The following is a 15,650-nucleotide window of genomic DNA, read 5'->3' as shown; positions in this document are numbered from 1 at the left end:
AAAGCAGCTGGTTGGTCCAGCTCAACTGAAACGCAACCCCCAGCGTTCCCTGCATCAGACACTGGAAGCTGCAAAACAACGGGCAGTGTGCATTCTTGTGAGTGGCAAACAGGTCTATCTGAGACATCCCTCATAACTGGAAGACATGAAGAACCGTTTCCGGATGAAGTTGCCACTCGTGGTCAGCTGAAAAGTGCTGGCTGAGACTGTTCGCAAGTATGTTGAGAACTCTGGCCAAATGGTTTGCTACTATGCAAATCTAATGGTCCTGAGCCCAGGACCCAAGTCGTAAAGCCTCTCTGCAGAGAAGATACGACCCTACTGTAACCGGGCGCCTCCGGACGTCGCTTCCCCGTCGAGGGAAACGATCGCCAAGGGATACCCCGGGGGCACCCGAGGGATTCCTGACGTGATGACGTCCAACGTCATCCGTCAGACAAGAACAGCCGACGAGAGCCAAGCGGTGTGCGACGGAGAAAGAGAAGCCGACGTCAAACAGAGCCGGAGAGAGGAACACCACGGATCGCCGAGAGGGAAAGGAAACCCCGCCGTAGACGAGGAACAGCGCGAGGAGAGCGGAAAGCCTTGGGCGCCTCCCGCCCCTGCTGAGGCGAAGTCGGGAGATTCCCTACAAGCCGGCCACGTCCCTGGAGGGGCGTGGCCAAGTCAGGTACGAGCGTACCGGGACTGGGGCTGGAGTTCTGGGTGGTTGGCTGGGTTTAAGGGGCTTAAGGAGGGAGGGCTGAGGTCCTGTAAGGAAGGGGAGCCCATCTGAATAGGAATACCGGTAAATAAAGAATAACCGCACCCTCCGTACCCCGACCAGTGAATAAAAGAGTAAGGGGGTCACAGAGAGGACACAACAAAAGGAAGTCACGAAAAGAAAAGTATCCCCACACTCCTCCACCTCCACAGAACCCCCTCCCCCCTTTCACTCCTTACTAACCCTTATTAAACCGTGTATAAATAAATTGCACCACTTACCTGTTCCTTTTTTTTTCTTCTTTGTTTGGGAAATCCTGGGCCATGAATATCGGGTGAACCAGACCTCTCCCTCCGAACCGGACCAGGCCGTCCCAAGAACACCAAAGAGCCCTGAAAAGAAAAGGGAATTATTTTGTTTTTGGACTTGGAGTATAACAGTTTGGGGAACAACTTAGTGCTATAAATCCCAAACGAGCAAGAAAATAAACATACTACACCCTTAAGTGCTGCGTCTGTCACCTCCTTCCAATAATCTCGTGACTCGGGAAAAAGAGCCCGCCACAGTGGTGTCAGAAGTGGGATATTGGAAGAGGCGACCGAGACTTTCCAACCATGAAGGAGAAGTGTACCCTATCTGATATGATGCAACAGTTGGCCTCCGGACAACGACACCTGCAATTAGTGTGGGAAGAGCAACAAAAAGAGGCCAAATTGGAAAGAGAGGCACTACAAAATGCCCTTAAGAGTCAGGCCACCATAATGGCCAACAACCAGTTGGTTCATGAGACCGCCATTAAGAATCTCACAGATACCATCGCTGCTACCCGCGTACACCCGAATGTGCCCAGTTCGGTCTTACAACGATATCAAGAAGGTGAAGACCCCGATGCCTTTTTCACCAATTTTGAACGAGTTGCTACTTCCGCTACTTGGCCTCAGGAACGATGGGGCCAATATATCGCCCCCTTATTGACGGGGACTCTCCAAGCCGCCTATCAAGCGGTAAACCCCGGTGGAATAACCCCCTATAAGGATATTAAAAAGAGCATCTTAGAACGGGTGGGTTTTGATTCTGAACATTATCGCGCCCGGTTTAGGAAAGCCAAGTGGGGACCCAACGAAAATCCCCGGGCCCTATATTTTAGGATCAAAGATCTGGGTCTCAAATGGTTGGGCCCCATAGGGACAAATCGGGAAGACATTATTGAGATCGTGCTCTTAGAGCAATACATGGAGGCGCTGCCTCCGTCCACGCGCAACTGGATCAAACAACATCCAAACCCAGATACCAATGCTACTATCGAGTTGGCCTGCGCCTTTCATCGCTCCCTTGAGTTCAAAGTAACCCCCCCCCCGGTCAACACCTAGTCCCCTGCGTCTGGGTTCGGGAACATCCTCGACAGGGGGACGAAGAATCAATGAGGACATAGGGAAAACCCGGGGACTGGACAGGCCCTATATACAACAACCTCAGTGCTTCAGTTGCGGGGAATGGGGTCACATAGCTCGAGGTTGCCCCCTGAAAACAGAAAAACCGGAACCCATGGAAATAGGGGTTACTAGGGGAAGAGTCCTTTATACAGGGAGAAGAGACACCCCTTATAAAAAGAGACTGATTATCAATGGGGAAAGCACAGTGGCCCTCATCGATTCAGGTTGTAGCCAATCTGTGGCCCGGGCCGGGTTGTTCAACGCCCATGACTGTACTTCGGGACTCACGGTATCAATCTGTTGTATCCATGGAGAAACCAGAGAATATCCCCTAATCTGGACAACCCTCACCTGGGGAGGAAAAGAAATACCAATAAGAATGGGGTTAGTAGAGCAACTGGTTGAAGAAGCTATTATAGGAACTGACTTTTCGGAATTCCCACAACTCCTAGACAGCCTCAGACAGCTCGAAGAAACTAACAACTGGTGGAAAGATGCTCCTTTCTCCAGTGTGCCTCTATCACCTCCGAGGGTACGACCTAAACCCTCCCGGAAGGAGAAAAGAATAATGAAGAAAGCCTATACTCAAGACCTCTCCAGCACGCCCCGGGTAATTACAAAGGTCCTCGCCCTCACTGCCCTTCCCAGCTTCCGGACTTCTCAAAGAGAAGACCCCACTTTGATTCATTCATGGAAAAGTGCACGGCCACGGAAACCTCAGGATAAGGGTCCCTCGTTTACCGTAGTTAAGGACCTATTATACCGAGTCACATACAAAGACCAAGACGAAAAGAAACAGTTGATAGTTCCAGAACCTTACAGACAACAAGTTCTACACTTAGCACACAGCCAGCCGGGGGGGTGGGCACTATGAGAGGGAGAAAACCGAGGAGTATTTGTTGAGAAAATTTTACTGGCCAGGGGTATTTTCCCAGATTAGGAAGTTCTGTCAACAATGTCCAAAATGCCAATTGATTGACCCAGGCCCACGGAGAAAAGCCCCTTTACAACCCCTCCCCATCATTGATGTGCCCTTCTCCAGAATAGGGATGGACCTCGTTGGCCCTCTTCTACCCTCGTCGAGAGGCTATCGTTATATATTGGTATTAGTGGATTACGCCACAAGATACCCTGAGGCTATTCCCCTCTCTAGTATTAACACCAAGAGTGTTGCACACGCCATGATAGGGTTCTTTTCCCGAATTGGGTTTCCTCGAGAAATCCTAACGGACCAAGGGACCCAATTTATGTCCAACCTGATGACACAAATATGTCAGCTATTGGGGATCAAACAGTTACGGACGTCGGTCTATCATCCACAAACCGACGGTTTAGTGGAGAGATACAACCGTACCCTCAAAACACTGCTAAAGAAAGCTATCTCGGAGACAGGTAAGGACTGGGATAGGAAACTCCCCTTAGTATTATATGCAATCAGGACACACGAACAAGCCTCTACGGGCCATAGTCCGTTTGAACTGTTGTTTGGGCGACAACCACGCACCCTACTAGACATGGCCGCTGAGATGTGGGAAGAAGAAGACGGGGAAAAAAACATTCTAAAATACGCAAGTGAGTTAAAAACCCAACTGCATACAGTATGGGAAAACGTAAGGGAAAACATGGAGAGGGCCCAAGACAAGCAGAAAAGGAATTATGATCGGAATACCCAATTGAGGTCCTTTTCCCTAGGAGATAAAGTGCTAGTTCTTCTTCCCAGTTCCGATAACAAATTGTTGGCCAAATGGCAGGGACCCTACACCGTAACAGGACTAGTAACTCCCGTAACTTATAAAATTCAGCTTAACGATACCCCCCCTAGGTCCCAGATCTTCCATGTTAACTTATTAAAAAGATGGGAAGAACCCCCGAACGACCCAAGGCACGGCTGCCTAATTAATACCGTTAAGGAACTAGAGATAGGGTGGTGTCCCACTGATCCCCCTGGCGAGAGGGAGATTCCTCTCATTAGTACAGAGATCTCGATTCACCAAAATAGACAGTTGAAGAATCTCTTCGATAAGCACGTTCGGGTGTTCTCCTCGATACCCGGTAGGACACGATTGGTACATCATCACATCCTCACACCACCTGGGAAGACCGTGCGACTAAAGCCTTATCGTATCCCTGAAGCTAGGAAAACCCTCGTAGAAAACGAAATCGAGAAGATGCTAGATCTAGATATCGTAGAACCTTCCCACAGCCCCTGGTGTTCGCCCGTGGTATTGGTGCCCAAACCTGATGGGTCTATACGTTTCTGTATTGACTTTAGACAGGTCAATTCCATATCACAATTTGACACCTATCCCCTTCCAAGGATAGATGAGCTCTTAGAAAGATTGGGGAAAGCAAAATACATGTCTACCCTTGACTTGACCAAGGGATATTGGCAGATCCCGTTGGGTCCCGAAGACAAAGAAAAGACGGCTTTCGCTACCCCCTCCGGATTGTATCACTTTAAGGTTCTCCCTTTCGGGTTACATGGCGCCCCCGCCACCTTCCAACGTCTCATGGATACCATATTACGACCTCATACCAGATACGCGGCGGCCTATCTGGATGACATCGTTATTTTCAGTGAGACCTGGGAAGACCATGTGGCACACATAGATCACATCTTCTCGGCTTTAGGGAAGGCTGGACTGACAGCCAACCCCGCAAAGAGCCGGCTGGCTTTTAGGGAGATCTCCTACCTGGGTTATCACATTAGCAACGGTATACTTCGACCCCAAAAGAACAAAATCGAAGCCATCCTACACACCAATGCTCCCACCACGAAGAAGGGAATTCGTTCCTTTTTAGGTCTAGTGGGGTACTATCGAAGGTTCATTCCCCACTATTCCAGTTTGGCGGCCCCCCTAACCAATCTTTTAAGAAAAGGACAGCCCAACAACATCCCACAACTAGACCCGACTCAACTTCATAGTTATCATACCTTGCAAAGGTATCTCACTACTCAACCGGTACTGAAATGTCCTGAGTTTGACAAACCCTTTCATCTCCAAACGGATGCCTCCGATGTGGGGGTCGGGCCGTTCTCTTTCAAAAGGATGAAGATGGAGTGAACCATCCCGTCGTCTTTATTAGCCGTAAGCTATTTCCCAGGGAGCAAAAATACCCCATTATAGAGCGCGAATGTCTTGCCATTAAGTGGGCTATCGAAAGTCTCCAATACTATCTTTTGGGCAGACCTTTCCTACTGTATACGGACCATGCACCCCTTACGTGGCTCTCAAGATACAAGAATACCAACAATCGTATATTGAGATGGTTCATCGAACTCCAACCTTTCTCCTTCCAGGTTTGCCACCTCCCTGGTGACCTTATGGGCCAGGCTGACTTTTTGTCCCGCTTTCCGGATCTGGTGGGGCTCGATCAGCCCCATTCATGTGAGGGGATGTGTAACCGGGCGCCTCCGGACGCCGCTTCCCCGTCGAGGGAAACGATCGCCAAGGGATACCCCGGGGGCACCCGAGGGATTCCTGACGTGATGACGTCCAACGTCATCCGGCAGACAAGAACAGCCGACGAGAGCCAAGCGGTGTGCGACGGAGAAAGAGAAGCCGACGTCAAACAGAGCCGGAGAGAGGAACACCACGGATCGCCGAGAGGGAAAGGAAACCCTGCCGTAGACGAGGAACAGCGCGAGGAGAGCGGAAAGCCTTGGGCGCCTCCCGCCCCTGCTGAGGCGAAGTCGGGAGATTCCCTACAAGCCGGCCACGTCCCTGGAGGGGCGTGGCCAAGTCAGGTACGAGCGTACCGGGACTGGGGCTGGGGTTCTGGGTGTTTGGCTGGGTTTAAGGGGCTTAAGGAGGGAGGGCTGAGGTCCTGTAAGGAAGGGGAGCCCATCTGAATAGGAATACCGGTAAATAAAGAATAACCGCACCCTCCGTACCCCGACCAGTGAATAAAAGAGTAAGGGGGTCACAGAGAGGACACAACAAAAGGAAGTCACGAAAAGAAAAGTATCCCCACACTCCTCCACCTCCACAGAACCCCCTCCCCCCTTTCACTCCTTACTAACCCTTATTAAACCGTGTATAAATAAATTGCCCCACTTACCTGTTCCTTTTTTTTTCTTCTTTGTTTGGGAAATCCTGGGCCATGAATATCGGGTGAACCAGACCTCTCCCTCCGAACCGGACCAGGCCGTCCCAAGAACACCAAAGAGCCCTGAAAAGAAAAGGGAATTATTTTGTTTTTGGACTTGGAGTATAACAGTTTGGGGAACAACTTAGTGCTATAAATCCCAAACGATCAAGAAAATAAACATACTACACCCTTAAGTGCTGCGTCTGTCACCTCCTTCCAATAATCTCGTGACTCGGGAAAAAGAGCCCGCCACACCTACTTCTCCCTGTTTGTTGATGTACCACATAGTGGTAGTGTTGTCTGTCAAGACCTTTACCGACTGACCGTGAATGGAAGGGAGAAAGGGCCTTGAGAGCCAGATGTATTGTCCGCAATTCCAACAGATTGATATGAAACATCTGTTCTTCCACAGACCAAAAATCCTTGATTTCTAGGTCCCCCAGATGAGCTCCCCACCCTAGAATGGAGGCATTCATTATCACTGTGGTCACCAGAGGTGGTAGGCAAAACGTCCTCCCCTGAGTTAGGTTGCCGCCCACAGATCACCATTGAGGATCCGTCGTAGTGCTTCTGGAGATCATTATAGACTCCTTGAGATCTCCGTTGTGTTGAAACCACTGCTTGCTGAGGCACCACTGGAAGGCCCTCATATGCCACAGTTCATGAGTGACCAACAGAATGCAGGAAGCGAACAGACTGAGCAGATGTAAGACCTTTAAGACTGGAATGAGCGCTCCATTCTACAACATTGGAATCATAGCCTGAATGTCTTGAACCCTCTGTGGAGGAGAAAAGGCATGATTTGCCTTGGTGTCTAGTACGGCCCCTATGAACAGGATGTACTGGGAGGGCTCCAGATGCGATTTGGGGACATTGTTTTAAAACCCCAGGCTGAACAACAGGTGCGATGTCAACAGCAAGTGATGCTGCACCCTCTCTGGAGATATGGCTTTGAGGAACCAATCGTCCAGGTAAGGGAATACTGGTATTCCCCACCGCCTGAGATGTGCAGCTACCACTGCCATCACCTTTATGAAGACTCAAAATGCAGAAGTAAGATCACACAGAAGGACTGCAAACTGGTAATGCTGCGACCCTACCGTGAACCGGAAATACTTCCTGGAGGAAAAGAATATGAAAATATGCATTCTGCAGGTCTCTGGAAACCATCCAGTCATCTTTGTCCAGCGCAAGAAGCACCTGTGCTAGGGATAGCATTTTGAATTGTTCCTGTTAGAGGAACTAATTCAAAATCCTCAGGTCTAGGATTGCGGTGTAGCCATTTTAGTTTTAGCTCCATGCACGTTATTTTAGCACACTAGGCCTGCCGCTGTGCACTTTAACCTACATATATTTTAGTCAGCTTTGTTTATTTTTTTTAACAATACCCACATTTGAGGTCTTGTATTATTTCTCTCTATCTAGCTGTTCTTTGCTTAGGCCAGCACTGTGTTCTTAAACAAGACATTGTTTAATTCTGTGCTTCTTTCAAGGATGCAGTAAGATAGGTTGCCGCTAAAACTTGGTAACGCTCTGTCTCTGGCATTCACAGAAATATACATATCCTTACGTAGGGACATTTTCTCGGAACATCAGCTGTTTTATTATATAAACACTTCCCTGTTCCATACACGTTAGAGGGAGATTACAGCCAGATGACCATGACTGTATGCTGATTGCTTCGCTACAGCTGCTTCTGCAGACTTCAGGCCTTTGTTCAGGTATGGGGGATGATGTCTTCCCAGGGGAACCTGAAGGGCAGAAACAGAGCTTAATACGCTTTGCTCTAATCTTGTCTAGGTAGGGATTAGTCTATTGACTCTAGTGACAATATGGTAGCGTTATTTCTATGCTTCACTCTCCTTGTCACAATTTTAATCCTGTCATGTTTTATCGTCCTAGTTATTGCAGTACATGCTTTATTATCTAAGATGCAGTTGCTTCATTAAAAACCTTATTGAAACATATACTGCCTCTGTTTGTCATTGTATATGTGAGACAAATGTAACTGAGAGAAACGGATGAGATCTGAGTGACCACGATTTCCCTGAGGAATCAATTGTGTCATGCGCTCGGCTGCCCAATCATCCCTGCTCTTGGGTAGAGATGAGGTACTGCTAGTTGGCCGAAACAAAGCCCAGATTAGGGAGACAGGTGTCGCCCATGGCACCGACAGCTCCTCCATTGGTGATGCACTGTTACAGACCAAGGATATGGGGCTGTAGGCATGAAAGGCAGGAAAGAAGCCTATCTATACGGAACCGTGAAATCTCTCAGGGAGAAGGCCAATGGAACCATGGGACCCAAAAGCACACCAGAGAGGCCATAGTTCTATTAAAAATGCTAAACATAGACTTAAAGAAGTTTGTAGGATCTGTCCCTTGTTCCTTCTGCAGAGGCTGCACCTGTCCTCTTACCTGTTCTTAATCTCCTAATTTGGTGGAGTTACGGAAGAGAACTGTGCCACAGGACTCGGGTGACACAGAGATCTCCACTAAAGATGGCACCTTTAATACCTCGAGGGACTTCAGTTGTGGAGGAGCTGGAGTGGGACTCACATCCCAAGCCGAGCGGTGCCAGGACTTCGAAGCTGGAGACTAAAACCAAGGGGTGGTTTTTCTGGATGAATGACGCCCTGAACTATGATGATGCCACTTCTTGTGCGACTTTGAAGACCTGTGGGATGACAACTCCTTGAGACCTAGATCTACGATGGCCCTGCTTCTCCCTTTTAGCTTTTGCTAGGAACAACTTAGCCTCCCTTTTTAGGGTCGAGTCTGCGTTGCATGCGCTCGCGCATGCGTTTAGCAGCGAGACTCTTTTGTATTAAGAAAAGGGCTCGGAGCCCTGTCAACTTCACGTCGGTGTTTTTTATTGGTTGGTGGGCTTCCCTAATAAAATCTCCTTACTTTAATTAGTTGAAGGCACGCATACGTCATGCCTTTTCCGGTGGCTAGCCCTCCTCCAGCGCAGCGACCAAGTACAGAAAACATGCAAGGCTCGCTGTTTTCCATCGGGCTCGTGGACTTTTTTTTCTCTAACTTACGAGCCCGATCTCGCTTGGCAGAAGTCGAGCGCTTTACATACTTGATTTCACTTTTTCGGGTTATTTACATAAATGCACTTTTGCCCGATAGGTGAAAAGTCGGGTTCGGAGTTTACAATGCGATCAGCTCTAACATGAACAAACGTGAGAGCCGATACATTGGAAATGCTTGTTTTTAGTGCCTTAGGGTTCATGCTCTAACACGAAGAGCATCTCCCGATGTCATGATCCAAAACGTAGGCACCAGAGGCAGTTTTTGGGCGGGTCTATGACCAAAATGTTACCTCCACCCACACTCTGGACAGGGATTGACACCTGACTTCTTTGGTGGAGACACTGTCGCAGAAACATAACTTCGGCAATGAAGTTCCCTCAAAACCATGAAAGCTCACAGAGAGGTAGAAAAATCATTAGCGTTGAAGGCGTGGAAAAAAGGGAACTGATGTCAGCACGCCGGAGAGGACTTCCTAGGGCTCCAGTGACATCAGACGGAGTCATGTGCAGAGCCGTTCCATTCTGACGTCCTCGTCGAGGTGGAGAGCTAGAAATAAAATATTTCCGTCTAATGCTGGAGTAATGGGAGTATTCAAAAGGTGAGGAATTCACAGATAGATGCATCCATCAGAAAGGATTTTTTTGTTAGATAGCGAAGCCTTTGAAACATAAGTAGAAAAATAATACGGTTTATTTTAAAAAAAAAATAATACATTTCAATCAAATGCTTGAACCGAAGATCAACATGCTCAGTCAAGCCAGGCCTGAAAAGCAATGACATTAAAAAAAAAAACTGGATTTTGTCAGTGGGCATAGCTAAAACCCTTGCCTTCTACAGTATTCTGTAGGGGTCCATGTTAGAAAAATGCTTGTATAAGGCTTTACAGGTTCATAGCTTTTCTTAATAAACAGATCAGATCTGTGACATAACTTTCCACAACAAATCGATCAGTCCTGCAGCACTGATTACTGGCTTGTCCGCAAAACTAACTCAGACCTACCATATTGAGAGTATTCTGATTAATAGGAGCGCTCTTTTGAGCAAACAACTTCTGCCCAATCAAATGCAGCAGGGAGGAAGATCAATAAGCAGTTGGAGCCAAATCATCTCTCACAGTAGTGATTGTTAAAGCTCTTTCTCTGTTGATCACATAAAGCATGCAACATCTGCATGGTCAAGCCAGATCTAAAAAAATATGTGGATTTAAAGTAGAAAACAGTATAGCATAACAACATTTAAATCTGTCAATGTGAAAAATAAAAGGTATTGATGAACAAAAATATTGTTAGATGGTTCTCTATCTTTCCTTGCTTCATTTTATTTTTCTCAAACCCTGCATTTATTTAATTTTTCTTGTACCCTTCTTTTATTGGGGGAACAAATCAGAGCGGGTAGGGACAGATGTAAATGAATCAATTAGCAAAAAGTGGTCACAAATTGTGCAACAACGTTTTGTGAATTGATTCAGATTTTTCAAACCGACATATTTACCAGTAGGATCGTTTGCAAATCAGGATTCAGAGTGGGTCGCAATTCAGCCTGCTTCATCAATATTCATGAGGTAGGTCCCAAAGTGCAACTAACTCTGATAGAATACCACCAATGGTATGGTGTCCTGCTGGGCTCAGCAGACCAGCAGGTCTATGACTGCATTTTAGTAAAGTACTTTTTTTTTAATGCAGCCTGTTTTCCTTAAAGGAAAAGAGTTTGCACCGGTGCACACTCCTAAACCTATTTTCTGTTCACAAAAGCAAATGGACTACCAGCTTCTTTGAGGAGTCGACTTGTGATCCCAAACCACTGATACAAAGCAATCCAAATTGTAATTTCAAATGAACGCCCTACACACCCACTTCTAAACTGCAATTCAAGATGTATTTCTAAACTTGTTACAGAATACCAAAATTGGTTTAGTACATTTAAAAAAGCCAGTTTGCGGTCACAAACCCTGTGATTTAGCAAATCACAAGCTTTGCGACTAATGGCTTTGTGCCTCTGGCCAGGGGCGTAGCTTCAGGGGAGGGGTGGGGTGTTTCACCACTCTAATAAATGTATTTTGTGATAATAGTTGGTTGCAGGTACTTTCAGTCAGGTGTCTGTCGGATTTCACCAGGAGTTTTAACACACAGAGACAAAAACGCACACTCACTCTCCCTTAGTCTCTTTGGAAAGACTTAAAGATTTTGGGTTATTTCACTAAATAATGTGCTTTCTCTCACTTAGTACACCTACCAATAAACATTCCTCTCCCTTTCCACTGCCCCTTAAACACTTCTCTTATGCCCTGCATGTTGTATAATGTACTTTAACATCTTGTGCCAGCGTGATTGTCGGCAAATCTGAAGCTAACACCCCCACAATTATACTGACCAAGCTACGCCCCTGCCTCTGGCCCCCAGTTTTTAGAATATTCTTTTAAGGATCCCACTGATTTTATTTAAAATGATTTACCAGGTATATTTAAAGGGAAACAGCTCATGTCCCATTGCAATGTTTTCACACTTTCCATAATATTTGTGAGAAGGTATTTTGATGTTGTTTGGGGTATGCAAAGGAGGTTGAATTATTAATTTTATGCACCGGTGAGAAGCCCTGGGTAGTGGATTGCAGAAAAAGCAGCTGACTTGTAGAAATCGATGGCCCTTATCTAACATCTCACGTTGTGGGACTGCGTAGCTAAGCTAAATGCTCTTTAATCCTCACAATCATCTGTCAGCAAAAGGTTAACACCAAAGAATGGAAGATGCACAGATGTTGCCTACACCAGTATGAGCATTCAGATATTTAACCTGTTAATAATTAGTGGGAGCCTCAGTAAACGAAAGGACACACCACCTGCAGGGACCAATGCTAATGGGTTGCTTTATCTTCGTAGAGCCAGAGTGTCTCGGATGGGTCAAAGACCTCGTGATATAGCAGGCGCAGCATCAGCATTTCCCTCAGGTACTCAGTCCAACCATCATGTACTACTTTGTTGCACGTTTAAATGATTTTCTTTAGTTTGCCCAGTAAGAGCATGCGTTTTCTTACGAGAGGAGTAAGGGCAAAAACATTAAATATATTTCAAAGACAGTTTTTGGTTTGCCTGCTTATTTTTTGTTATTGTGTTAAAGACAAATCGCCCTTGGCAAAGCTTGAAGGTGACATAAATTAAAATAAAGCCATGATAAAAAAACAGCATGTTATTATTGCACAGAAGACAGATGTATAAAACACAAAACAAAACACATTAAGAATTGATAAAAGATAATTAGCTCTCCACTACACAGTGACTTCAGGTGACCAGATGCTGTATTGCAAACAGTGCTCCTGGGTGGAAAAGGGCGTCCATCTCCATTTTCTATGACCCCCCCAGTGCAGTTGTATTATAAAAGCGGCTACAAGCACCAACCTCCTTTAATACATATAGCCACGCGGCTGTGTCAAGGGGTCATTCCCTAATTTGCATGGGGTCGTGAAGGAACATTGTCTATGAGTCTGCAGACGCAACAGGGACAGTGGCCCTTGCTGTAATACAACCTCAGGTGCCTGATGAAGCAATTGGATCTTTAGCTGCTTTTGAAGACATGGCACTCAGCTGCTTTAGTAGGGTTTTCTCAGTTGTTTTTATGTTCTCGCCTCCAAGTCTTGCTTTAAAGATTGTATCTAGTTTGGGATCAGAATTATAATGCAATGTTCTCAATGGAGCTTAGAAATGTCCTGCTTCCTTACTTATAATCTTATTTATCCTAAGTCCTTTTCTTCCTTGCCACAGTCACTACTCAAGAAGTCTTCCCACCATGAGACAGGAGAAAGCCTAGAAGAATGCCTGAAAGCTAAAAATCCCCCTGCTCCTTCTAGGCGCTATAAAAAGTGTAGCTTACTCAGCATACTTCTGGATTTAACAAGGCACCCGAGGGACGGAAGTCTATGGCGGGTAGCGGGTCCTAATGAGGGAGGTCGAGAAGGACTAAGGATAGAGAATATTAAAGGTAAGCAATCAGGACACCATCAGTACATCCCTTGTGATTAAATGTGAGGAATACCGAACGAACACTGGCCTTCCAACAACAAATAAAATAGACAAAAAAGTGCAAGAAGCCACTAATAAAATAAACAAAATAACTCCTTCCTGAATCCAGACTCTGAAGACGATATTAATGAATAAATGTATGAGGGGAAGCCTAAATTTGTTTGCTACAAACTTCAGACAGGATTCATTGAATAGCTGCCTAGGAAGAAGCCAACTTTGGATCAACTCTCAATACTCTAGCGTGGCCTCGGTCCACTATTTCAATAGTAACAAAGGAAACGGTCGGGATTGCCCCCTCAAATCTAATGAGGGTATTACAAATTTTTCATAAGCTGCAGGGGAAGGAAAACACAGGCATAATGCCCTACTGTTTTTTTTTTAGACGACAAGAAACTCAGGATCAGGTGTGAGAAATACTCCATCCTCAAGGAATCTGAGAAAAGGAAAACTGTACAATAAAGCTCCTAGGTCACCAGCCGGATAGGCAGAGATAATAGCAAGCATAAAACCGATCATTATAAAAAAAAAAAAAATGAATCCACAGATTCTAAACGTTCAGAGAGAGAAACCTGAAATGAGAGTAAAACCAATGGTAAATCTCAAAGAGGAAAGAGATAAAGGAGCACTGGAAACAAAATGAAAACCCCTTCAAAAGTCTAGTGACAAGAATCTGATCCTCACCAAGACCTTCAAAAGGTCTTGAAAAGCCATAAGTGCCACCCACCGTGCCCTCAAAGTGGAAATTGATAATTATTTCTTAACACCATTAATAGTTAACCATTTCTCAAAGCCTCCTCAAAGGCACAAATAAGCCTTTTATGTATGATGGTGTCTAGCATACTGGGTAGCCTTAGGAAAAGTGTATTTGGAGCTCCTGGTCTGCAACTCAATGCTTTAAACCTCCATACCAAGAAAGACAAACACCCTACTAGAAAACAACCGGGGACCGGAGAGAAGAGAACCAGATGAAATCACCACATGTGTCACAGATCCATTGACCGCAAAAGGGGAAGTTCTGTTTGGCTTGAAGGGAACCACCACAGTTGTGTCTGCTACCTTCTCTTGAATCAGTAGCAGTGACCGAAGAATGAGGGGAAAAGGAGTACAACAACAGGACCAGGGAAAGAGCCACCAAGCTGCAGTAAAAGTTAAACATGAACAAAACTTGAGGAGCTGGGCATTCTCAGTAGAGGCAAACTGTGCAAAAAGGGTCTCAAGCCTGTGTGAAACAGCACTACAAGCAGAAGGAATGTGGGGTATCTGCTGTGGGGAAGGCAAACCTCTACTCAGTCTGTCTGCCTAAATATTGTTCAAGGTCCTTAATGTGAGTTGTCAGCGACAAACTGAATTCCTGCCCAAGATCCCATCTGCATCTCCTCCAGGCTCAAATAACTGTACTCAGTGCATCCTTGGAGATTCATATATGCCGATTTAACTGAATTCTCTCTCTGGGCCTATGTATGATGTCCTCCAAGATAAGATTGAAAATGACAGATTGCATGAAGAACTCCAGATAGTTTCCCTAATTTGAGAAATGGCAACATTCCATGAGGTTTCACTGCCCTGTGCAGACCAGTCTCCTACATGGCTCCCTAATCCAAGGGGCTGACATCTCTTGTCACCAGTAAGGGCTGTCCCATATAAAGGGAGATCTGGCTAGGGACTCTGGCTAGGGATTCAACTATTACTAGAAGAGGATGAAGGGAAGCAGGACTCGGAATGCCTATGATATAAAAATACGTAAAAATAGGGAGACCAAAAGGCAAGTTCCAGAACTGAAAGTGCTACTCTAAAATGCAAAACAACATGAACTTTTCTGATGACATGATGTCACAGGAATTCTAATCTAATTTATTCTTTTCTATTCTGTTCTATATGAACATTTCCACAGTATTCACTCTTACTGGAGGGTCTCTAGGTGTGAAGCACTACTCTCCTAGGTATTTGCTACCCCTAGCAAAATAGCATGTTAAAAAAGAAAGGCTTTCATTTTTTACAGAAAATGAGGACATATGCAAGTAGGTGTCCATTAGGGCGATCATTATAATTAATGCTTCCCTCATTATGAAAGATAATCCTTTGTAGCATCTTCATGTGGAAGAGAATCTCAAGGGTCCAGTGGCTAGATCTTTTGAGGCTGGTGATCAATCTACAACATTCTAGTTTCCTTTAGTTTCAGGACCCTAGGAATAAATCCCAGCTTCCTATTCGCTGTTTGATCGCAGTGTTAGTGAGTTGAAGTGAGTGAGATGACTGCACTACCTGTAGGAGACATTTATCTGAAGAAGACCCTTCCCAGACTGTCCTAAAGTATGTATTTGACCCTGAACTGGTCATTTGGAGCAAAAATCCACAGTCAGGAAAACTGA

The 15,650-nt window shown here is 45.7% G+C and overlaps 1 protein-coding gene across 2 annotated transcripts in view; it reads right to left on the bottom strand.

Moving 5' to 3' along the window:
* The window catches only part of SHLD2 (shieldin complex subunit 2), a 567,669-nt gene that overhangs the window by 468,217 nt on the left and 83,802 nt on the right, over positions 1 to 15,650 (bottom strand). For both annotated transcript variants that reach the window (XM_069240624.1, XM_069240626.1), the window contains exons 2-3: positions 6,199 to 6,309; positions 985 to 1,095 (exon numbers count right to left, since the gene is read on the bottom strand). In XM_069240624.1, coding sequence (XP_069096725.1) covers positions 985 to 1,095; positions 6,199 to 6,242 — 155 coding nt within the window. In that variant the 5' untranslated portion in view covers positions 6,243 to 6,309. The remainder of the gene's footprint in view (positions 1 to 984; positions 1,096 to 6,198; positions 6,310 to 15,650) is intronic.

Source organism: Pleurodeles waltl, chromosome 6 (genome assembly GCF_031143425.1).
Source record: "Pleurodeles waltl isolate 20211129_DDA chromosome 6, aPleWal1.hap1.20221129, whole genome shotgun sequence".
In the NCBI taxonomy this organism is placed as follows: domain Eukaryota; kingdom Metazoa; phylum Chordata; class Amphibia; order Caudata; family Salamandridae; genus Pleurodeles; species Pleurodeles waltl.
This window is presented reverse-complemented; position numbering and strand designations above follow the sequence as displayed.